Below are 26473 nucleotides of genomic sequence, written 5' to 3'. Positions count from 1 at the left end.
ATGCAGCAGAAGAACAGTTGTGACCAGACACTGATCCCTTCTGATGCAGTGCTGAGTTAGTAGATATCTAAAGCATGTCTCTGGTTACGCAGCCAGACAGGGTAAGGTTTGACGGATCAGACAATTCTGGCAATTCCATGACATTAAAATAATCACATTTTCAGCCTGAAATTTTTAGATACATTAAATGTTCTGTAATTGTTTTTTTTTTTCTTTTTTCTTTCTTTCTTTATAATTTCATGATTGGTTAAAACCAAAGTATCTCACAAAAAAAAAAAAAGTAGAAAAAAAATCTTCAGTGGCCTGCTGCCAAGAGCATTGAATAACTAACCCTGAACCAGTGAATAATTTAAAAAAATTATTTTGCTTTTCAAAACAGAAAAAAACAGTCCACTGTCAGTCATTCCTTAGTGCAAAGTTTCAGTAGTGTGCAAATGAGAAAGTGCTTCCTATAGATATTATGAGCAATTTCAAAATAAACAGACATATTGCCTGAGGTGTGTTTGGCCAATTTCTTTCTCATTTTCTGTTTCTAGTGCTACAAAATAAAACATTCAAGTCGGAACTGTAATGCAGCAATTCAAATACTTCTGTATGATGCTTTCATGACATTATGAAAAAAAAAAAACCTTGTTTACACTGCTTGCTTGTAGAACAACCCAAAAACCATGAAGCATGTTGGCAGATGCACTTACCAATAAACGGTAACAATTATCCATTGCACTATTTTTGCGAAAGCTTTAAAACATGCTTTTTGACTGCATGTCTATAAATAAACAAAATCCTGCAAGCTGTCTGTTCCTCAAACAAGTTCATACAACCATGGCTTCAAGACTAGATTGCTGTAATACATAACCAGCAGGATATCCAACAATATCCATAAACAAGCTTCAGTTGGTTTAAAAAGCAGCACATAGTGGTCCACACACTCCAATCTTATTAACACAATTTTATATGTTGGCTACCCATACGATTCCACATCAGTTACAAAATACTGCTACTCTTTCTAAAAAACCCTAAATGGTGCAGATTAACTGCGATCATGCTAGTCACTCATTAAGGCCGGAAAACTCAATTTTATAAAATTACACTTTCTTTGATACAATATTAGAGGTGTTTTCCATATTTTTTGGTGGATAAGTGTAATAGGAACTCCGTCTGATGACACTAGAGACACAAGATGAAAATGCAATCCTGCTAAATAGTACCCAGATAATATCAAGGTATGAAAAGCATGTTTATGGCAGGGCAAAGGGGTCATGGTGTATGTATTGTGCTACTAATAACCTCAATGAAACAAAATAGACTTTTATTGTGCCACGTATTGAAATCTACTATATAAAGCCAAAAATTCGAAATGTAGTTTGTGAAGTTATCTTTAGATACAGGTTTTAAAACAACTTAGTCACTTGATAAAGGGTAAATAAAGGCAAAAAAAAAAACATGATCAGTAATACTGATTTGTACCGTACGGAATGGACCTGTGGAATGTTGTCCAACCTTGTTATTAACATAATAAAACAAAAATAAACAGGCACTGAAAAATGAGTGTAAGAAAAGTAGTAGAATATTACCATAGGAATAAAATGAAGGTATATGGCGAGCTCCTCTGATAATTTTCTCAAGCCAACATGAGACAGAGCGACACTCTTTTAACTACATCAAATCCCTACAAGTGTTACAAACAAAAACCACTTCTGTGAAACCAAGTAGGGCTGCAATGATAAATCGATGCATAATCGATTCGTTGATCGATTCTGAGATCTTCCGAATGCATCGCGATTCACTCTGGAATTGATTCTGATCTTGAATTTTAACAGTAGATGGCACTCTACTCTTGGTTTTATCTGCAAGAGGAGTGCTGAAGAGCAATTGTGCGTTCGGCTGAGCCATGCAATTTCACCTCGGCTCAGAATGCTTTTATGAAGAGAGATTCATGTAAAAAGCCCACTGAGAACAGCATTGTAATTCGCTTCAACCTTCTCAAATTTATCAATTATTTTTTTAGGTGTTTGGATTTAGAAAAGAGCAGAGTACGGCTGTTTCTAAAGCATCTGCTGTTCAAGGCCAATCTCAGAATTTACTCAAAGAATCGCGATGCATTGGGAAAATCTCAGAATCAGTGCAGAATCGATTTCTCGATTCACAATACATTGATTTACTTTCCCAGCCCTAATATCATGTAGGGTTGCAAAAAGGTGGAAATTTTCCAGCACACTTTGGAAACATTCCAGAAATTCTGAAAACTTTATAGGATTTTTTTTGGAATCTTCCATAGATTTTTAGAAAGTTTCTGGAAATGTACCACCCTTTGCAACCCTAATACCAAGTCCACCTGCTTTGGAATGACCTGGTGAAGTTTGAGGAGTGTTCACATGGGCAGATCAACACTGTTATGGCGGGTTTTCCTGGAGGTACCGTCGTAACGGGGCAGTGCTTTCTGTAGGCTGGACATGGCAGCTGTGCGCTCCACGTCGATGACTGCGTACAGCTCTGTCCTGCGTGTGGGCGTCTGGGGAAGCGGTGAAGTGGGCGTCTTTGGGGTCTGAGGGTTGCTGGAGTTCTCGGTCTCAGTCTCCACCTCGATGTAGTTCAATCTGTGAGACTCCAAACAGGGGCGGCGGAAGTCAAAGTTGAAGAAGGTCGGCGCGGAGCGATCCCGCCAGCGGGCCGACTCCAGCTTGTTAGCGCTGAGGGGGGCGGTCACGTTCTCGGTGTTGATGTAGTAGTGAGTGGGGTCGGGGCTGTGCTGCCGATGGTAGTGGAAACCGTTTACAGCCTCTTCCCTGTACTCATCTTCAGAGCTGCCCTTGGGGTGCTCCCTCAGAGGCGGCAGGGCGGGGAGGTTCTCATAGTCCAGCAGGGCCGTCCTCCGCTGGGCCGAGTTGTTGACGTTGGTGTCGGGAGTGAGAGGACTGCGGCGGCGAGAGACAGTGAAGTTCTCCGGAGCGCCGGGAGAGGTTTCCTCGGATCTAGCGCTGTCGCTCGCATCTGCGCTGCTCGTGTGGGACACCACACTCCCATTTGAGTTCTGGGCCGAGCTGCTCCTGACACACTGCTCTCCTGACACACTGGCCTCTCTCTGCCTCTGTCTCTGCACTGGAGTTGGGTCCAACACAAAGCGAGCACCTTCAGGCTCCAGCTGCACTCGAGGGCCAGGATCAGGGGCCTCTTGAGGAACGGCTTCCTCTCCATCAGATAAAGAGACATTCAATTCTGCAGGAACTTCTAAAAAACTTGGGCTGTGCTGCTCCAGCAGACCTGTAGTGTTCACATATGTGTGCCCCTGAGGAGACATAAGACATGCTTTGAATGAATCAATGAATGAATGAAGCATTAATATAGTGCTTTATTGTGTATTGTTGTACACCCAAATTGCTTTACAATCATGTGTGGGGGGGGGGGGGGGGGTTTCTCCTAAACCCCCATCAGTGTGTAGCATTCACTTGGATGACTATTACATTTAAATGCTGATATAACACGTTACCTTGGAGCACAAAACCAGTCTTAGGTCGCTGGGGTATATTTGTAGCAATAGCCAATGATACATCGTATGGGTCAAAATTATAGATTTTTCTTTTATAAAAAAAAAATCATTAGGATATTAAGATTTTGTAAATTCCCTACTGTAAATATATAAATAAATATAAATATCTGTAAATATAAATATAAAAACTTAAGTTTTAATTAATAATATGCATTGTTAAGGACTTAATTTGGTCAACTTTAAAGGTGATTTTATCAATATTTTTTTTTGCACCCTCAGATTCTAGATTTTCAAATAGCTGTATATTAGCCAAATATTATCCTATCCTAACAAACTATACATCAATGGAAATATTATTTATTCAGCTTTCAGAGCATTAAAAAGCATTATGAACCAGGGTAACATATAGTGCTAATGATTAGACAACACTGACAATAAAACATTGTCACCAAATATTTTGTCGTCAATAGAGGTCTACCGATGTATCGGTTTTGCCGATTAATTGGCACGATAGTTGATTGCTGGAACAACTGGTTATCTGCAAAAATCCATGCCGATAGTTATAGATGCTATTTGTTTAGACACATGACGCTGCACACTGAACGGAGTGAGAAACTTCAGGCCAGGATTTAAATGCAGCTGACAGAAAATCCTGCCGTGACTCAGAGTGCCATTCACATAGTTTTCCATTAAATTTGATTATAATCTCCCCGATTCGTTGTTAATGTACATAATGAATTGTATATTGAGCATTTTCATCTAAACGTTTGTCTTTCTGTGGCTTTAGTAAAGACTGTATGCTTCAGTTATATTGCTATAATATAGATTCATCTCCGTTTGCTCCGTTTTTTAAACACTGAACTTCAAACTTATCTATGCCTCATTGTTCATTCTTGAAGTAAACTTGTATCCATTGGTGAATAAATAAACTGTTTTAGACCGCTGCTTGAGTTGAACGCGACGTGTCCGGAGTGTGTGTGATACCGGTGGGTTTTCCTAGACTCAGCGCTGCTCTTTTATTTTGATTAGATAATAAAGTATTCAAGAATAGAAGTGGTTAAAGTGTGAGAGTATAAATTGTGCTGATATTATTGTAGGGCCCTATGATTTCTGGATTTGCGGAAAACGTGGACGGAATTGTGGAATCCATTCATAAAAACGGAATTCACAGTTTAACGTGGAATGTCACAGAATTTTGTCAAAATGCCAAATTTTGAATGAATTAAAAGTAGGTCATTACACTTTAATCAAATCACAATATGGACTGGTATATGTAATTATTAAGCCGCAAAAGTGGATTTAAATATGTATCCTACATGTTCTGTGTGACTCTGTTAATGAATGGCACAGACATAGGGTTTCATCTACTAGCGTTACACATACTGAAGCGCGTGTGACGCTTGCGGTGATTTCAGCTTCTACCTAAATGAGGACGTAAACGCATGAACATCTCCAGAACTGCTCTGAGAGTCACTTCATAAGCATCTGACTGTTTGATTTGTATGTGATATGATGCAAGTTTTACTCACAGTACTGTAAAGGTTTTTTTAAATAAAGTAGTATTTTTGTTTTTGCTCAATATCCATTTTAAAAACTATCAGTTAATTAATCGTTATCGGCCAGTGTGGTCCAACCTAGCTATCGGTATTGGCAAAATCCACTATCGGTCGACCTCTAGTCATCAAATAATCATTTGATTTTATATGATCTAATACAAGAGCCTGAATTAATGCGGTTTGACCAGTGTGGCGCTGTAGTGCAAGACTTTAATTCAGCTCTCCTGGATGCAATCCAAGAACAAAAGACGTTTGGATGAATATGAAAATACATGCTGCGGACTTTTCTCTCAATAATGAAATAAACAAAAAAACTGACAGGGGTGAGAATGCAGCAGTTAAGATTGCATCTGATTACAGTGATGTGGATGTTTGCATGAGCTCTGCATTTCAGCACCTCAGTAAAGTCCAGTCACTTCAATTTTATTTATAAAATACTTTTTGCAACAGATATCCTCAAATCAAGCAACATTACAGTATTAAACATGAAAAACCAAAGTCACTGTCGCTATCAGTTAGAATTGCAACTTGATTTTCTGTTAAAGAGCAGCTCTCCATTGTGAAGCTAGCTAATGACAAATAATTTTTATTAGTGGGAAAAACAGTATTAAGTGATAGTTTGGTTTGCAGAAATCAAACTTGATCTAGCTCAGGACGGTTTTGTTTATCATAACCCAATTAGGTATTTTAAGAGAGATTATGTTGTGAATAAAAAAGTTTATCCAAAAATAAAAGGTCTCATCACATACCTTTATTTGCTTTCTTATCCATATGACTTATGAGATGTTATGCAGAATGGTGTCAGTTACTTTTTCATACAGCTAATTAAATGGGGAATGGGAGCGTTTCTTTGTCATCTCATTTTGTGTGTCAAATATATTTATTTGTATAAAAGAATTGTATAATAATTGTAATTACATAATATGATTTTCAAAAGCTGAACTGATTACCTTTATTTAGGATATGTATAACTCAGTATTTTAACTAATTGCAAAAGCTGAATAATCAGTCAAAGTTTACTGAATAATAAGTGAAATAATCGTGAATTAATCGTTCTAATAATAGTTACATTAATCGATTATCAAAATGATAGATTGTTTCAGACTTTTTAAGGAATGCTCCCATATAGAATTTCAGGAACAATAATGATAACCATCAGCTTGTGGCTGGCTTTCACATTACCAGTAATGATGAACAGAAAACAGTTCACATGAAAATCATGCAAATCATGCTAGAGTACAGCGATTACACTGCAACTGTGAGATAGATTCATGTGAATGATGACGAGATGAATGGAATCGCGCCAGGATTCAGGACTTGAATCTGAAACCAGACCAATGCTGAGTGAGGTGCTTGAGAACATTTGTACTCGGACTGCAGAAATCTGTGAACACAACCTAAAACACCATTATTATGAATGGGGTTTGAGACTGATTACATTTCCACTTACCCTCACAGCCTCTTCCGCAACTAGGAGCGGGTGCGTGGACTCCTCGCCCAGTGATGGGAGGCACGTGCTCCCGACTGACGGATGCCGACTAGAGGGGTGAGAGGACGCATCCCCTAATGAGGGATACCTTAAGCTGCCATTTGGTAAGGTAGGGAGGATGTTTCCAGGAGCTGAAGCAACAAAAACAAACAAACAAAAACGACTCTCAAAACTGTTCTATAATGATTATGGATTTAAATCACCATAAATGAAAATTCAAGCAAAAAAATTAAATACCATGGTACACTTCACAATAAATTTTATTTTTTGGCATGTTGCTGTAATAACTAGAATTGTATTTTTTTTATATAAATTGATGCTGAAGTCTGAATGAAGAGCAGACGTACTGGTTGGTGTGTGAGGTGTGAGGGGAAGCTCTGGTTCAGTTTGTGCGAGGGTGGGCTCAAACACCGGCTCCTCTACTACGCTGATGCTGTTATTATGCATGATGTCCTGCAGCATGTTGAAGATCTCCTCAGCACGTGAACACTTGAAGGCAAATATCCCTGTAAAACGTCAATACAAATGGTTAAAGAAACACTTGCTGCCCTGCTCTAATAGATGAAATGACCAAAAGGGGACACTCTTGCAAATGGTGGCAAATAATAGTAAAAACAAATAACTATAATACAAAATTCTAGTTAATAGGGCTGGACGATTAATCGAAAATAAGTCAAAACCAAAACTCAGACCCTCTAAATCAACAATTTTCCCAAGTTGCAATTCCATAAAAGTATTAGAAGATGCAAGTGCATTTAACCGCAGCCGCGAGCTTCAGGACAAACAAACACAAAGCGCACATGACACATATTTTGTGCAATGAAGGCAGCCGCATTTGTCTAGAGCACACACACGTGCCATATGATGGAAAAAGCCAAGCTCAGATTTAAAAATAGATTTAATACTCGCATGACAAGAGCAAATAACCATAAACAGTCTGTTTCCTTCAATTTTTTTTTAAATCACAAAAGATAATAAATGCACTCTTTCATTAAAAAAAAATCCCACCTTTAATAGTTGAGTATATTTACAATACAAACTTTTAATAAACTATAAAGAAAAAATAATAATTCATTAATCGTAAATGAGGTAAAATGTTCAATTGATCAAAATTTTTATTTTAGGTCATATCGTCCAGCCCTACTAGTTAATACACCTAATGATGGACAAACAAACAAACACACACACACAACACAAAACATGTAGCATAATTTGGATTCTTATCAGGGAAGCAAACATTTGCTTCTCCTGCAAGGGGCTGCAGTGTTGAAGCTAATTGTTTGGAGGACATCAAGCCGGACTTACCTGATCAAGCATGCAAACTCTCTTGAGCTCATCCTTTTGAAAGCATGGGTTTAAATGTTAACAGTTGTACATTAATAACTATTCAAAGAGCTGGTGATCAAACCTTGTTTGGGAAGACTTCAAATTGCTGTAAATGTCTGTACCCAATTATTCCCAAGTCTCACAAAATGATTTCTTTTTCATTAATTCATTTCTTATAAACTCATAATTATGTAAACTACAAGTAAAAAGTTTTTGAATGGTAAGATTTTGAATGTTTTGCTCACCAAGCCTGCATTTATTTTATCCAAAATACAGTAAAAGCAGTAATATTGTGAAATATTTTATATTCTTTGATTTGACTGGTAGTGTACAGGTGCATCTCTTGGAAAAGTTCATTTATTTCAGTAATTCAACTCAAATTGTGAAACTCGTGTATTAAATAAATTCAGTGCACACAGACTGAAGTAGTTCAAGCCTTTGGTTCTTTTAATTGTGATGATTTTGGCTCACATTTAACAAAAACCCACCAATTCACTCTCTCAACCAATAAGAATACTTTGTAAGACCATTAAAAAAAACATTTTTAGTGAATTGTTGGCCTTCTGGAGAGTATGTTTATTTACTCAATGCTTGGTAGGGGCTCCTTTTGCTTTAATTACTGCCTCAATTCAGCGTGGCATGGAGGTGATCAGTTTGTGGCACTGCTGAGGTGGTCTGGAAGTCCAGGTTTCTTTGACAGTGGCCTTCAGCTCATCTGCATTGTTTGGTCTCTTGTTTCTCATCTTCCTCTTGACAATAACCCATAGGTTCCCCTAGGGTTCAGATCTGGTGAGTTTGTTGGCCAGTCAAGCACACCAACACCATGGTCATTTAAACAACTTTTGGTGCTTTTGGCAGTGTGGGCAGGCGCCAAATCAGCATCTTCAAAAAGCTGGTCAGCAGAAGAAAGCATGAAGTGCTCCAAAATGTTTGGTAAACGGGTGCAGTGACTTTCTTTTTTTTCTGGTTTTCAAAAAACACAATGGACCGACACCAGCAGATGACATTACACCCTAAATCATCACAGACTGTGGAAACTTAACACTGGACTTCAAGCAACTTGAGATTCTCCACCCTTCCTCCAGACTCGAGGACCTTGGTTTCCAAATGAAATACAAAACACCACTGGGCAACAGTCCAGTTCTTCTTCTCCTTAGCCCAGGTAAGACGCCTCTGATATTGCCTGTGTCTCAGGAGTGGCTTAACAAGAGGAATAAGAAAACTGTAGCCAAATTCCTTGACACGTCTGTGTGTTGTGGCTCTTGATGCCTTGACCCCAGCCTCAGTCCATTTCTTGTGAAGTTCACTCAAATTCTTGAATCATTTTGCTTTACAATCCTCATAAGGTTGTGATTCTCTCGGTTGTTTGTGCATCTTTTTCTTCCACATTTTCCTTCCACTCAATTTTCTGTTAACATGCTTGGATACAGCACTCTGTGAACAGCCAGCTTCTTTGTCAATGAATGTTTGTGGCTTACCCTCCTTGTGAAGGGTGTCAATTGCCGTGTTTCCACCCAAATTACCCACAACATTATTACCAGGAACTTTTTTTCCCAGGAACTTTTTGCCCCCAGACCTGTTGCTTCCTGCGTTTCCACCATAGACTGGTGAGGTAGGTCTGCGCGTTTCTCAATACAAAGTATGCTGATTTTTGATGTGCATTCGACTCGGGAGTGTGATGTCCGCGACGACGCAAATCTGGTAACGTAAATCTGCAAACAGCAGCATACTTGATAACTTCAGTCAGCTCGCTTTGGCAACTGCAATTATCCTCTCTGTATATTTACATTAAAACGAAATAGGATATCAAATACCACTGCCTCCTTTCATTTTGATTTAAACATAATAACAGCTGCAGAAATGTACTTAGTTCAGGGATGTGTATATATACAGCTATTACAATGAAACAAAATATAAGATAAATTTGCCTTTTTATTTTCATTTTAACATATAGATAAACTGAATACAGACCAAAGATAACCTGATAGATTTACCCAAAACTAATTATATTTTATGTTTAACCACTAAAGAGACATCAGAGCCAGCATCACATATCAGAAGGTCTAGCCGAGGTGAGACTGCTCTCGGCGGATACATGAGGGCTGAGCTCTCGCTGATCGCGTGGAGCTCATCGTCTCAGAGATCGTCGAAAAACATTTTTAAATAGGCGCTGTCTTTTACAAAGTTCCGGAACTTTGAAAAAGTACCACCTCGCCAGCAGGGACTTTCTGAGAGGCATTTTTTTACACGGAACTTTATTTAGTTCCTGGTTCCTGCAGTGGAAACACACCGAGTACCAGCCCAAAGTCCCTAGTTCCTGGGTAAAGTTCCTGCGGTGGAAATGCGGCTTATGATTGTCTTCTGTACAACTGTCAGATCAGCAGTCTTCCCCATGATTGTGTAGCCTTGTGAACCAAACTGAGAGACCATTTTGAAGGCTCAGGAAACCTTTGCAGGTGTTATGAGTTGATTAGCTGATTGGTGTGTCACCATATTCTGATTTGTTGAACTGGTGGGTTTTTGTTAAATGTGAGCCAAAATCATCACAATTAAAAGAACCAAAGACTTAAACTACTTCAGTCTGTGTGCATTGTATTTAATACACAAGTTTCACAATTTTAGTTGAATTACTGAAATTAATTAACTTTTCTACGACATACTAATTTATTGAGATGCACCTGTATAATCAAGTATGATCTGCAAGAGTGTAAGGCAGGGTTCCTCAAATCTTGCCCTGGATGGCCAATCTGCAGAGTTTAGCCACAACCCTGATCAAACTTGCCTACCTGTGATTTTCTAATGATCCTGAAGACACTGATTAGCATGCTCAGGTGTGTTTGATTAGGGTTAGAGCTAAACTCTGCAGGAGAGTGGATCTCTTTGGCCAGATTTGAGGATCCCTGGTGTAAAGGATGGAGACTTCAACTTTACCTTGACCTGTCTGGCAGCGACGGCCACTCTCAAATGAGAAGAGATTTGAATCATAGCCATAACGGCGCAAGCACAGGTAAGGCCACTTGACAGCATCACATTTGCGTGTGCGCAGGACCAGCTCGTCCTCCGTCAGCTCCATGATACCTGCTCCCAGCTCATTTCCGTCATCATCCACATTCACCACCTGAACACATCAAACCAATCCAAACCTGACTCCATACGATCCTAATGAGCTCAACCCACCACAAACAAGATCATCACAATCTAACACATGCATGCTGATTTTTAAATTATTCATTCGCTTTTTAATGCCATGCCAGCATCAGGGCTATTTTTATGGTGATCTCTGAATATATTATACAAGGTATACAATTAACAAAAGGTTATAAAAGACATTTCAATTGTACACCAGACAAAAATTTTCAAATACATTCTGGTGAAACTTTTGTAAATAAATCAGTTACCAACCAATCCAATAAAATATGTTTCACAGTCATTTTAATTTGGCAATAAGACATGATGGTGGTTTTTCATCTTTTAATAAATATCCATGTGCTAATTTTTTATGACCTAAAAGACACTTTGTAAAAACAAGTTGGTCGAACCAAGATTAAACAATTAGTCAAACAAATAATTTCTTACACTCCTACTTGTATCATATAACTTATTTTCATAACATTTATCCCATTCCATCTGCCACATGTCATAAACTCTTTTATTAATCACAGGTTTCATGCATGCTGAAACATACTGACCTTAAATTTACTCTGATGATTGTCAGGGATTGATTCTTTATCCGGACAGCTAAAACAGCTTCCCATGGCTTCTTCAGACCATTTGATACCTAGAACACAAAGACCAAATTTAACACTGTACAGTTGGCATGAAGCAGAATTCAAATTCTGACAGTAAACAGGAAACCAGGTACTTTTAATTTGTTCTTCAAGTCCCTGTGGATTGGCTCAATGAGTGCAGCTTTACTCTCAGTGCTGATGCACTTTTTTATTTTTTTTAATAGCCAAGAGCAGGGGAGTGCATTATTTACATCCCAGTAAGCATCTGACAACACAGTCTCAATTTTAATTTTAGAAATATTACGTTGTTTTAGATGGTTTTACCACATTCTGTTCTAGCCATGCCATACATGAAAAGGGTCTTTATGTACTCTCTTCTAATTTCCTTTTTTTCACACATTTCCATCAGACATTGGCATCAAAGAGGTCACTGTACTGTAAAGAGGTATGTTTATTAAAAGATACTGCAGCCACAACTAGGAATGCATCAGTAATGAATACTGAGGGTAATCATATCATATACAATTGACTATCAGTAATTTGATCCAATGTTTTTAAGTGTCTCGTTTCATAGTAAAAGCTTCTCCACATGAACTCCAACTCTTCAAGAGCTGTAGGTTTGGGTTGATTACAACCCACATTTAAAAATGCAAAACACACTCCATCCTCTTCTGCCAAATTTATAATGTGAATTCTTTATAATCTATATTTGTAAACAAAAGAGAAGCAATCTCCCTGTGGTTTTCTGCCAAAATAGAAGCTTAATGGTTTAATGTTTTAAAGCAAGAGAAATAAAAAAAATGTGAAAAAGTAAAACGAAATTAAAAAAAAAACAAATATTTTTAAATAAATACCCTGTAAAATAAACTAATTATTAATACTACTATGCCTCTTTAAAAAGTAGTAGATGTAACAACCTGTGCCCATATTCACAAAACATCAAGTCGTACTCGGTTACTGACGTAACCTCGGTTCTCTCTAGAAGAGGGAACGAGTACTGCGTCTTAGCTAAGACGCTACGGGAAAAGTCTCTTTTCACGAAATACTGAAGCAAAAAACTATCCTTAATTTTGAATTATTGTAAAGCGCATTTGCAGCAGCACACAGCCATAGGCGAGACGGCTCGCTCGCTCATTGGCTGCTCTGTGGCAACTGCACAGCCTATCGAGCGCAGGCTGATGCAACATCAGACCAATAAGGACGCTTCGCGCCCTTCATGCCACTTCCCGCTGAAACGGGTGTGGCCCAACCCTATAAAAGGAGCTCGAAAAGGCTGACTCACCTGATTTATTTCATCGCCGAAGCGAACCAGAGTGAATCGTACGCACGGCAGAGAACGCAGTACTCGTTCCCTCTTCTAGAGAAAACCGAGGTTACGTTAGTAACCGAGTACGTTCTCTTACGAGAGCTCTCTCGTACTGCGTCTTAGCTAAGACGCTACGGGAACCCCATGTAAAACGCCGTGCGTGCAGAGATCACACACCAATAAACCTGAAGCAACGCCCAGGATTTACAGTGCACAGTCACCCGAGGGACTCACAGAGAGTCCAGGACAGGAGGGGGGAAAAACCTCCGTCCCATATCTAGCAGCACCCGTAGATGCGGCAATATGACATCACACAGCCGAGGCAAGGCCTGACCAATGTGGCAATGCGGGTCTAACGCAATACTGCCCATATAACAGTCGGCAGCGCATAACGCTCACGAACTCAGAATTCCCATCAGGGCCCTGATTCGACTATACCGACAGCAACCTTCCTTGCAAGGCGGGAACCTCCAGGTTATAGAACCTGATAAATGTAGACGGCGAGGCCCAACCTGCCGCCATACATATATCCTGCAAGGAGATCCCAGTAGACCACACCCACGACGAGGCGACGCCCCTTGTGGAGTGTGCTCTGACGCCCAGTGGGCACTGAAGGCCCCTGAAAGCATAAGCTAACGCTATGGCGTCAATTATCCATCTGGATATAGTCTGTCTCGAAACAGCCATTCCCTTGGAACGTCCACCGAACGAGACAAACAGCTGCTCAGTCTGTCGAAAGACAGCGGAGCGAGACACATAAGCTCTTAAAACCCTAAGAAGGCAAAGAAGACTCGAGTCTCCATCCTCTCCTGATACCGACAGGGCAGACAGGGCAATAACCTGAGCCCGAAACGGCGTGTTGAGGGACTTCGGCACATAACCGTGCCTAGGCTTGAGTATGACCCTTGAGTCATTAGGCCCAAACTCCAAGCACGACTGGCTCACCCACACGCTTCACTGAAGCGAGAGCCAACAAGAATACTGTCTTGAACGACAGATGCTGGAGGCTAATTGATTGGATAGACTCAAAAGGGGGACCCTTCATGGCCTCCAAAACTGCCGCGAGGTCCCACATAGGGACTGACGGAGGTCTGGGAGGATTCAGCCTCCTAGCTCCTCTAAGGAAGCGGATGACCAAATCGTTCCTTCCTATTGACTGACCGAGCGCTGTTTCAGAAAACGCTGCGATGGCCGCCACATAAACTTTGAGCATGGATGGGGCTCTGCCCTTATCCAACAGCTCCTGTAGGAAGGAGAGAACCTCCGTCACCTCACAACTAAGGGGTGAACATCCCCGAGCTGTGCACCAGCTGGAGAACACCGACCACTTCAAGGCATACAGCCGTCGTGTCGACGGAGCTCTAGCCCGAGTGATGGTATTTAGCACTCCCACTGAGAGATCAGCGGGTAACCGTTGAGCGCCCACACACATGGAGGGACCACAACTCCGGTTCAGGGTACCAAATCGAGCCCCTGGCCTGCGAGAGGAGGTCCCTCCTCAACGGCACTGGCCACGGGGCGATGTCTGCTAACTGCATCAATCTGGGAACCATGTTTGGTTCTTCCAAAAAGGTGCTACAAGCAGTATTGAACATCTCGTTTCTCTCACCCGTTCTATCACCTGCGGAAGGAGGGAGACGGGAGGGAAAGCATAAAGCGGGCAGCACGGCCATCTCCGTGACAGCGCGCTTTCGTTCATGGAAAGAACGCGGGGCAGTGAGCGTTTTCGTGGGACGCGAAGAGGTCCACTTCCGCCCTGCCAAATCTCTCCCACAACATCCGGACTGTTTGCGGGTGTAGAGACCATTCGCCTGTGGGAATGTTGTCTCTGGACAGCCTGTCTGGACCCAGATTCTGTAGCCCAGGCACATGAACTGCCCTCAGCGAGCGCAAGTTGCGCTGAGCCCAAAACAGGAGGCGTACTGCCAGCCTGTACAGGTTTCGGGACCCGAGACCACCCTGGCGATTTATGTAGGACACCACAGACATGTTGTCCGAACGGACTAAGACGTGGCGGCCCTTGATTCGGGGACAAAAGCACGTCAGCGCGTTTTCCACTGCCAGCATTTCCAGACAGTTGATATGATGGAGCTTTTCCCGTTCTGCCCTCGAGCAGCGCTTCCCATCCCGAAGTGGAGGCGTCCGACGACACCATCTTCACTTTCGAGGAAGTCCCCAGGCTTACACCTGATTGGTACCAGTCGTTCGCCGTCCAGGGTTTCAGGGCTGTAACGCAGCTCTGATTGACCCTTAGACGCAGCCGACCAGATACCCGTGCTCTCAGCCAGAACTGCAGGGGGCGCATGCGGAGCAGGCCCAACCGAAGAACTGGAGATGCTGAGGCCATGAGACCCAGCATCTTCTGAAATTCTCTGAGCGAAACGGTCGCTCCGCAGCAGAGAGAATTCGCTGCGCGCTGAATGCCCAAGGCGCGCTGTGGTGACAGCCGCGCCGTCATGGAACGTGAATCCAGAGCTATACCCAAAAATAGTCTCGTATGACTGGGGTTCAGCGAACTCTTCGTCCATTTAACACTGAGACCGAGTTTCTCGAGGTGATCGAGTAAAATGGCCCCGTGTTCCACAAACTCCGCTCGTGTTTAAGCCAGAATCAGCCAGTCGTCCAAATAGTTCAGCACTCGCATTCCTCGTAAACGTACGAGGAGCCACGGACCAGCCAAACGGCAGGACTGTAAACTGGTATGCCTGGCCCTCGAAGGCGAATCTCAAGTATCGCCTGTGACGTGACACTATCTGTATTTGAAAATACGCGTCCTTCAGATCTATTGACATGAACCAGTCTCCTCTGCGAATATGCGCGAGGAGTTTCCTGGTTGTAAGCATTTTGACACTGCTTTTCGCCAATGCTTGCTCTGCTGTCTTAGATCCAGTATGGGTCTGAGACCCCCGTCTTTCTAGGGCACTAGAAAGTATCTGCTGTACAGCCCCCCCCCCCCTCGCTTTGAGCTTGAGATACAGGCTCCACAGCCCCTCTGCTCAACAGTTTTAATATTTCGGCTCGAAGTAGGTGTGCTACTTCTGTTTTGACCATAGTTTCGACGTGCGCTAAAAAGCGCGGAGGGCGTCGAAAAACTGTAGCGAGTAGCCTCCCTTTATAATGTCTAACACCCAATCTGAAACCTCTGGAAGCGCTGACCATGCGTCTGCATGAATGGCTAGGGGTTGGATGCGAAGCGCGCTCTGTTGGCTGGGCAACGGCAGCGCTTCGATGTGCTCTAACATGGGCGTTAAGCCTGTGACATTTGAGGCGGGGAGTGCGCTGATCACAGCGGGCACATCGCTCGTCCTCGACCCCCCCACGATGCTTAACCGAGTGAGGGAGGGCTGAGCGGGTCCCGTGGGACTCGTGCTGTCTGTGAGTAATTGTGGGCTGTAAGCGTGCACATTTACTGCTTTAGACTCGCTGTCTGCCTGGGCAGAACAAACGTCCACAGGTTTCATTTTTACAGAAACCACATGACGCGTGTGACATAGTGTTTGTGGGCACTGAGGAGTGGGCACGTTTACTATGCAGTGCGCGCGATCGACTTGAGTCGCTTTTATGGGCGCGAGCCCTGTGTGAAGGGCTGTGCTTATATGTGGAGATGGGCACTGAGCAGTGGGCATCGTCACTACATTTATAGCACCATCGGCCATGGCCGGGACACCAGAAATTACACCTTTTTCGGGAAATATCTGTTTTTTTTTTTGTTTTGTTTTTTGTGTGCAGGCAAGCGGGCAACCCTGCAAGCTTGCGCATCGCAAAAGACGCTGAAACAGTCACAATCCCTGGAACTAAAACAGCGGCGCGCTTAGGTGAGAGTTCGGCCGCAGCGACTCGTACACCGGCGCTTTCCCAGGATGGCTTCGGGGCTTCCGGCCTCACCGTAATCCTCTGCCGTGGTCCCCGCGGCACGGTCGGTAGAGCGAGAACGGGGCCTCGAGCTGCGTTACTGAAGCTGTTGTGATAACGGCTTTTGTGTGCAGGCAAGCGGGCAACTGTGCAGGCTTGCGCGTTGCAGAAAACGCTGAGACAGTCACAATTCCAGGAACTGAAACAGCGGCGCGCTTGGGTGAGAGCTCGGCCACAGCGGAACTCGTACACCGGCGCTTCGATGACGCAGCAGGAGGCGTGCAGAACCGGAGCACTCCTAAAATCCGCGAGACAGATAGCCTCAGGTCCCATCTCATCCAGTTTACAGAGGAGATCACCCTGGAATATCTGCAGCCATCGTGTGTAGCGCAGACGCAGCCTGCTCAGCAGCAGAAAAGATTCGCGCGAGCAGAGGTGACATCATGCGGCAGGCTTTAGATGGCAACACCGCTTTCGTCCGCCGTCCAGCAGAGGGCGGACAAAGGTGCGTCGCTATCGCCTGTTCCACACGCATAAAGAACAGTTGGATATAACAGAATTGAAAGGATATGTGCGCCGGAACGCGCAGCAGGAACGGCAGTGGAAGGCGGCGAAGGCCAGCAGCTTCAGAAGTGGCTCTTCCCGCTGAGATGCCTATCAGACGGCGCTTGCTTCCTTCGTGATCCAGCGATGCGTGAGCTTCGCTGAAGAGATGAAAAATCAGGTGAGTCAGCCTTTTCGAGCTCCTTTTATAGGGTTGGGCCACACCCGTTTCGGCGGGAAGTGGCATGAAGGGCGCGAAGCGTCCTTATTGGTCTGATGTTGCATCAGCCTGCGCTCGATAGGCTGTGCAGTTGCCGCAGAGCAGCCAATGAGCGAGCGAGCCGTCTCGCCTATGGCTGTGTGCTGCTGCAAATGCGCTTTACAAAAATTCAAAATAAAGGATAATTATTTGCTTCAGTATTTTGTGAAAAGAGACTTTTCCTGTAGCGTCTTAGCTAAGACGCAGTACGAGAGAGGTCTCGTAAGAGAACTAAAAGTAGATCATAACTCGCTGATTTAGGAGAAAACCTTAAAAAAATTAGGGCTTGTGTATCCTAAATTTTTGCTGTTTATATCCTTTATATTGCTAATTATATCCTTGTTTTCACCACTCCGCAAGACATAGCAGCTCTTCTTGTATCCAGGTTGGATATTTTTTTACGTTTGCATGTCTTACTATGATTATTCATAATCCATGGCCATGATTATTCTACTTGGTTTATTAAAAGGATGCTTATATGCATATTCACTAATAGTTTCTGAGCAGCACACATTTAAGAGGCTGACAATTTCCTGAAAATATAGTGACACTTATCTTGCATTTTAAAATCTTTATTTGAATGTGGCAACAGTTTTATTTTTTAACCTTTATTTGAATACGGCAACATAATATTGCGCTCTACAATATTTCTATGAAAAATCTCTGACAAAGACTATCAGCCAATCACTGTGTGCATAGTTAATGAGCACGCTGACATCATCCACCCTGCCCTTATTCTGAGCTAAAAACTTCTCTCTATTCATCAGTAAAAGTTCATCTCAGCAGCTGTGTGAACAGTTTTTAAGAGAAAACTTTAAAATAATACAGCACCGAAAAGTGTTTTTCTGTAATAATAATTTTTGTTATAATAATAAGAAAACACCACAAAACTCCTGAAACAGATAATGTACTGTGAAAATCTTTCCTGTTGCAACTCTTGTGCTCTATAAAGCATCACAGTCCCGCCCACAGCCCGAGAGAGCTTTGGTGCCGGAAGTAAATTTCCCATTCATTTCTCCCATTGACTTTCGGAAAAATCCGTATCTAAAGAGTTATAGAGCATATGTGAGGATAACCAGCTACGGCTGAACTCATAACATATAACATATCATTTCGAGTGAAAAAATTAAGAGAAAATCCAAAAAAAGTCAAAGGTACAAGACTGTGTACATATTTTCATTTCCGAGCGAAGGAACTACTCATCCCATAAACCACTGCGCCTCACTGAAGTCGACTGAAGCCACAACCGCGAACGAGCCTTTTGAGCGACTTCAAATATAACGACGGCCGCGCGAACTTTTTCCTCAAGTGAATTTTATTTTATATAGTGAATGTGCAGTAATAGCAGTTCTTTCAGTAATAATCGTGTAAATAAAGTGTTTTATATAGGTATCGTGTATTTTATATATTGTGTGCGTGTGTGAAAGCGGTTGACGATAACGTCAGCAACATGGTGCAGTGCTTTGTACCTGACTGCAATCACCGCTCAGTCGTCAACACGTCATTGCCATTACACAAATGTTCAGTAAATGCACAAAAAGGTATGCCTAGACTAAATATTGTTTTGACAGTGGCATTATAAAATGCTTGACATGACTCATACCATATGAAGGCTACAGTAGCCTAGCTAAAGTGGCCGATAATGCTAACTAACGTAACCTCCCTGCAAAACTCACCAAAACTTTGTAGGTCTTGTCCCTCATGCTGGCCCTTACAAAACCCACAAGCTGACCCTCGGACACGCTACACTCAACTAACGTTACATGACCCTATCTGAAGTGGTTTTCACCCCTTTGAACACTTTTGTTTTCCTCCTTGAAAAAAGCCATCATGGCAGACAATGAGATCATGATTGCACTGATAAGTCTACCTGGCAAAAAACGCAACATGTTTTTATTTTATTTTTTTATTATTTATTATTATTAATGATCTTCAGTATTCACAGCCCTTCACGGGCAGCAATCAGATGCATCACTGTGGTATTGTCCAGGATTGTGGGTAATGAAGTACTTATCCAAGACATCGCGAATAAAAGGCATTTATCTCAAAACAAGGTTAGTGCCCCACGAACCTTTGGCGTTTATATGAGCATATACTATCGCTTACTACAGCCGTAGCTGGTTTTAAGTCTACCATGTATGGTTACGTTTTTATGGCTTATACCCCAAGTGTCAATGCAGAAATTGTATTGAATTTTTACTTCCGGCACCGGCTGTGGACGGGACTGTGATGCTCTATTAGACCCGACAATAATGTTGCACCACACAGGGATGAGTAAGGATGTCAATTTCAATGCTTTATCTGTTAGAGCTCGTTTGAGAGTTCCTATTCGAAGATGCACAGCACTGAGCGTTTGCACTGAAGTCTAAAAGGAGATATGATCCTAAAAATAAATGTTTAAATCAGAAGGCCAAAAACAAGGTAGAAAATTGGCAATTATTTCTTACTTATGCTGGATTTTGATGTAAAATTGAATGCAACACATAACCCCTTTAGAAAGTGAATTGAGAGTTCTTACCCAGATCCAGCCACCAGGGTTCCTGGTTCATTCCCAAGCCAAAGCAAACAAGTCATTCTCTACATGTAAAAGGGTTTACAGATGTGATAGCTGCGTCTGAAGCAATTCTATAATGTTGAAAAAAATAAATTGTGGAGAAACATGACACTGTATATAAAAATAATTTTTGAGTGAACAGACATAATTACTGACAAAGACAGACAACACTGCATCATGAAAATAAAATGGCATCACCTATTTAACAGTCAAGTAACAAAACCATGTCATTTTCTGTATGATTATATTCCTATAACCCAAACAGTAAAGCCATGGCCATAGGTTCGATTCACAGTCAAAGCATCAACTGACCCAATGTATAACTTGAATGCAATGCAAGTCACTTTGGAAAGCAAAAACATTATTGATATTCAGGATGGTTGTGAAAAACTGCCATTCCACTTTCAAGAAAGGATTTCATTTTAAGACTCATGTGGTCCATTTGTGTAAAAGCCACACCTTTATCATAAAAAAAAAAAAAAAAAAACATTTTTAAATATATACTTTTATATTTAATTAATAAACATCAAGTTTTGGGGAGTCAAACCAAATGACACTTTGCAACCTGCTGAACCGTTTTGTTGTTGTTGTTGTTGTTGGTCGTGCCTTGCCATAAAAAGGAGGAATTATCTTATATTTTATCTACCCTGACAAAGCATTAAGGGCCACCTGGTGTCAGCCATGTATGAAATTTTTGTACTGTTTGGTGTTTTGCATGTTGGTCGCAACACACAACTTTTATTAGGCGGAAAAAAGGTCATGAATATTAACAATTAACAGCGAAGAACTATAAGGTTACTGTTTACTGAATCCGGGATGGTTTTAGTGGAGTAACTTCAACTCAAGATCTAAACAGTAATCAATGACAAGACTCGACGTGAAAACAGAAGAGAACAAATTCAACTTTTGTTACACAATCAAATCCTAATAAAACAAATAAATGTTTATTCATTTCACATAGCTGTTTAACTCAACTGGATTAACGTAACCAAATTAACATAAACAGCCGACAGGACTACGTTAGCTACATAAACATATTCTGTTAAAGAGATAAGGGAAAATACTTACGGTAAGTTTTTAATCAGTCAGGATGGGTATTTTTTTTTCAACGCTTAATATTCCACATATTATCCCCCGTTTATATGATAACTTTCTGGGAAAAAAAAGAATCATTAGCTAAACTAGCACAGGTCCGCCCGAGCGCCAAAATAATCTACCCTCTTTCACTTTATAATCAAACATTCAATACTAAAGCACGTTTAACTGACCTCCGTGGCGCAGTATGGTGTAAAGTAAAAGTTCGCATTAATGAAATTCGGAATTAAGGTTATTTGTTAGTTTATTTTGTTGCTATCTAGGGCCGCTGCAAACCAGTGTGAGCTAGCATTAGCGTTTAGCCAGGAGACCCTGCGCATGCGCGTGTGTAAGTCATTTTACGTGAGTTACGTTCTGCGCAGTAGTCCGTAAAAACTAGAGATGATCAAACCACAACTCTTCATAGAAATCACGGCACAGTGCTGCACCTGGCATTGTTGGATGTTTCTTCAACTATGCTCAGTTTAGATAATAAACTCATTTAAAACACACTTTCTTGCTAAGATAGTTTCTTAGTCTTACTAGTTTAGCGCTAGTTCAATAATTTAATAATAATTTAAACAGGCAGATAAACTTTACTTTCAGAGAAATTGTATCATCTTGAAATGAAAAAATTAATCTATACGATTTATTAAGTTATAGGATGTTGAAAATAACAAATACACATAATAGGAAAGCATTTGTTTTTGTTTAATTTGACAAAATTACATCTCTAGGCCTACTGTAAAGTATGCCCCATAGAATATACATAAAGTTATATTTACCAAAAAATCTACATAAAAAGAAAATTGTATTGAAATATATATTAAAAAAGTTGACTTATTAATTGTCACAAATAGATTGATTGCAGGGCATTTAAATAAATAAATAAATACACAGAACTGAAAAGAATAGAATGCATTTGTCAAAGTGAGGATTGGCAAAGTTGGAGTAAAATTCTGTGTGTGTGTGTGTGTGTGTGTGTGTGTGTGTGTGTGTGTGTGTGTGTGTGTGTTCTTGTTTTTGTGTCATATCAGGACTCAACGAACTCTGTATAATGACATGGGTATGACACAGGTATTACAAGGAGAGGGTGACTTATGAGGACATAACACATGTCCCCTTTTTTTTTCAAAACGCTTATAAATCATACAGAATTATTTTTTTTGAGAAAGTAAAAATGCACAAAGTTTCCTGTGAGGGTTAGGGTTAGGTGTAGGGTTGGTGAAGGGCGAAAGAATATACAGTTCCTACAGTATAAAAACCATTACGCCTATGGGATGAACCCACTTTTCACAAAAACAAATGTGTGTGTGTGTGTGTGTGTGTGTGTGTGCGCACGTGTGTGTGTGTGCAACTTAACCTAGATAATAGTAAATGTCCCCACAATGGTAGTAAATAAATTTATTTTTGCTGTGTATGTGGCCTTGTGTAGTGGGAATGATTAGAAGAGCTGTAAATTAAATCACGAAATCTTTAGTAGTTCATCAGATGTTAATGTACAATGTCTTGTGTGAAAGGAAGAATAATATGAGTGCTTCTGATGAAAATGATGAAGACAATGAGATGCTAAAATCTGACACCTTGTCACGGTTGGTAACCGTGATTTCTGGGTTTTGCACTTTGTGGTGAAGTGTTTTCCGCGTCTGCACTGATTAGTTTGTGGGCGTCTCCGTTAATTGTCATCAGCAGCAGCTGTCACTCATTACACACTCCCTATATATTTGGCTTGTCTCACGTCTTGTGTTTGTGAGCACGTTGTTTCATGTCTGATCTCTGTCTCTTGCTTCTGTGTTGTTTGCGTTGGATGTCCGTGTCTTCCCCCGGAACCTCATCCACTCACCGCACTTCCACTAAGCATCACGACTTACCTTCGGCTTGATTCCCCGCAGTTCCTGTGCCATCCTCTCCTGCTGCCTTCTCACCGTCACCATCTGGATTCCTCACCGCTGACTTGGGTTGTCGTCTTCCCAGCATCGTGTTGTACACTTGTTTGTCTGTTTCATATTCATTAAACTGTTTAACTCGCACTTGTTTCCAGCTCCTCCTTCACCCAGTCGTCACACACCTGCAGCAGCTCTACAGAAGAGTAGTAAGTAAGCATTATGCTGTAGAATAAAGAGGCTCTAAAGCAGGTCATTGTCCGTGTTACGAGATGATGCAACTGAAAGGAAAGTTAAGAGTTTTTTTCTGTTTGAATATCACACTAAGATTTTTACATATAATCAAATATAAGAGTTATTTTCTTTATAGCTAGCTTCTATGCTAGGAATGACTATGTTCCGTTAAAACCATGCAAATTCTTGAATTTACGTGATTGATGTAAACTATGAAGGTAGTGTGTTCACAAATATATCTACATTTAATCAATATAAGTGATCAATAATGATCAGAAGGGAGGCGTTTTATGGAAATTTTTAGTTTTGTTAATTTGGCATTGATTGCATTAATCTCATTTAGGTATCTTTTAACATACAGTGATCAAGGTACTGTAGTATATATATATAGTCCATAGGGCGATTGAGTTATTTTATGTAACTTGTGCACGCAACTGCTTTAGGTTGAAAAACAACATTTGAGGGGAAACTGTGTAGCAGAGACGGACAGTTTTTGAGAGTAACCAGACATCTACGATGTAATGTGCATGTGTTATGATGTGCACTGAGCAACATGATTGGCTCAAAGGTCCTAATCTGTGCTTTAATGTATCTTTTTACATACTATAAAAGTGGTCTGTGAGTCATTTAAATGCATTACTTTTTCAGGGTAAATTGTACAGCAAAATTTAGCACCTTTTCGCCCTCTCCATCAAGCCTTTTGCAATAGCAGTAAAAACAAAAAAACAAAAACCCTTGTAATTAAGTTTCAACGGATAGAACACAGAACTGTCATTCTTTTCCTAAAGCTTCTTGATACATCAATTCCTGCATTATTAGATCTTATCAGTACATTTGGCCCTCTAGAGGAGCTCATGCTCTCCATGATTGTGACAATGGGAGTGCAAAGTCGTCAGGAATTTTTGTTGTGAAAGGAATGATAGAAAAGATCCTTGAAGTTATCTTTTTATTTTATTCATTTATCAAGTAAAAGATGGAATATATAACAATTTATAAATATATGTAGCTATTCTTTAAGCAAAATGACTTATTTCTTTAGACTGTGAAAGTATAGGTTCACCAACTATAGGATGTCGACTGAAATTTATGGTAACAAATATGACAATGGAAAAGATAACTTAAGATATAAATACATAATTTTTGATGGAGTTCGGGGACCTTTCAGATTGTTTTTAAATTGTGGTGGAGTTGGAAATGTGTTGATAGAAGTCTAAGAAAAGAGCACACAGAACCACAAAGTGTAAACACCCCGAGATCACGGTTTACCAACCGTGACAGTACCCCCCCCTCTAAGAACTCCTCCTGGAGTTCCCAGAAGGGCCTACCTGCTGATTGTAGTCATAAATAAGGGAGTGATCCAATATGTCCCTAGCAGGTACCCAACTCCTCTCCTCCGAATATGTCGGTTCCCCATCTACGAGACGCGGCGGCGGGGGAACCTGGAGTAGGCGGATTAATAAGTGCATAAAACACGGGTTTAATTTTGGACACGTGAAAGGCGGGGTGTATCCTCTTGTACGCATGAGGTAGTTTGAGGCGGACTGTCACCGGACTAATGATTTTAGTGATAGTGAACGGGCCGATAAATTTGGGAGCTAATTTATTAGAAACGGATCGCAGAGGAATGTTAATGGTAGAAAGCCACACTTTTTGACCCACGACGTAGACGGGAGGCTTTGACCGGTTGCGATCGGCCTTGGCCTTAGTGTGCTCCCTCACCCGGAGCAGAGTCTCGCGGGCTCTGGTCCAGGTGCGGTGACACCTCTGGACAAACGCGTGAGCGGAGGGGACCACGACTTCAGATTCCAGACTGGGAAACACTGGTAGCTGGTACCCTACACTACACTGAAACGGAGAGAGGCCCGTAGCTGACACTGGCAACGAATTGTGGGCGTACTCCACCATAGAGAGTTGTTGACTCCAGGAAGAAGGATTCTTGGAGACCAAACATCGCAACGTCCTCTCTAAATCTTGGTTGGCTCGCTCAGATTGTCCGTTGCTTTGGGGGTGATAACCCGACGACAAACTATCTGACGCCCCTAACAATTTGCAAAACTCTTTCCAAAATTTCGATATAAACTGAGATCCCCTGTCCGAAACCACGTGTACCAGGAGGCCATGAAGCCGAAAGACGTGATCTAAAACAGTGACCGCTGTCTCCTTGGCTGTCGGTAATTTGGGCAAGGGAATGAAATGTGCCGCCTTCGAGAACCGGTCCACTACGGTCAAATTGACCATCATGCCATTAGAGGGCGGGAGGGCGGTAACAAAATGTAGAGGGATATGGGACCAGGGTTTTGAAGGGACAGACAGCGATTGAAGAAGCCCATCAGGAGGTCGGTTAGATGACTTACCACTGGCACAAACTGAGCAAGCCAAAACAAAATCGCGGACATCGTGAGCCATACGTGGCCACCAGAATCGTTGTCTAACCAACCCATTAGTTCTACTTATCCCTGGGTGACAAGCCACGTTAGAACAATGACCCCACTGGACAACTTCGGACCTTAACTCCTCCGGCACAAATAAACGGTTCGGTGGGCAACCGGAGGGAGGCTTTACCCCTTCTAAGGCTGTCTTGACCTTCGACTCGACCTCCCATACGAGTGCTGAGACCACTAATTTCTCAGGCAAAATACACTTGGGAGTAACGGGACGGGCGGAGGGATCAAAAAGACGTGACAAAGAATCGGGTTTGACGTTTTTTGAACCCGGGCGGTACGATAGGGTAAATTCAAAACGACCGAAAAAAAGTGCCCACCGAGCCTGCCTGGAATTGAGTCTTTTGGCAGTTCTGATGTATTCTAAATTCTTGTGATCGGTCCAAACAATAAAGAGAACCCCTGAACCCTCCAACCAGTGGCGCCACTCCTCTAACGCTAATTTGACCGTCAACAACTCTCTATTGCCAATGTCATAATTATGTTCGGCAGGAGATAATCGATGTGAAAAAAAACGCGCAAGGGTGTACCTTATCGTCCGAAGCAGCATGTTGGGACAACACTGCTCCTACCCCCACCTCTGACGCGTTGACCTCCACCACGAACTGCCGTGTGGGATCAGGGGCCACAAGGATGGGAGCCGAAACGAAGTGGTTCTTGAGGTTAGTGAACGCAGCCTCAGCTGCGTCCAACCACCTGAACGGAGTACTGGGGGAGGTCAAGGCTGTCAGAGGTGAGGCT

At 41.8% G+C, this 26473-nt stretch overlaps 1 protein-coding gene across 2 annotated transcripts; it reads right to left on the bottom strand.

Moving 5' to 3' along the window:
- Window positions 1-1855: 1855 nt before the first annotated feature.
- On the bottom strand, window positions 1856-21523 carry LOC132124554 (fibroblast growth factor receptor substrate 2-like). 2 transcript variants are annotated; one of them, XM_059535614.1, is made up of 8 exons: window positions 21369-21519; window positions 21169-21253; window positions 20065-20171; window positions 11548-11636; window positions 10790-10976; window positions 6880-7038; window positions 6494-6663; window positions 1856-3286 (listed from the first exon to the last, which is right to left on the bottom strand). In XM_059535614.1, the coding sequence occupies exons 3-8, from the start codon at window positions 20093-20095 to the stop codon at window positions 2372-2374; spliced, it is 1551 nt and encodes a 516-aa protein (XP_059391597.1). In that variant the 5' UTR covers window positions 20096-20171; window positions 21169-21253; window positions 21369-21519; the 3' UTR covers window positions 1856-2371. The 2 variants fall into 2 exon arrangements, with proteins under 2 accessions (XP_059391597.1, XP_059391596.1); XM_059535613.1 differs by having other exon boundaries at window positions 21169-21523.
- Window positions 21524-26473: the final 4950 nt, after the last annotated feature.

The sequence above is a fragment of the Carassius carassius genome, chromosome 43 (genome assembly GCF_963082965.1).
Source record: "Carassius carassius chromosome 43, fCarCar2.1, whole genome shotgun sequence".
NCBI classification, from domain to species: Eukaryota; Metazoa; Chordata; class Actinopteri; order Cypriniformes; family Cyprinidae; genus Carassius; species Carassius carassius.
Note: the sequence above shows the minus strand (reverse complement) of the source record. Positions and strands in the feature narration are given on the sequence as shown.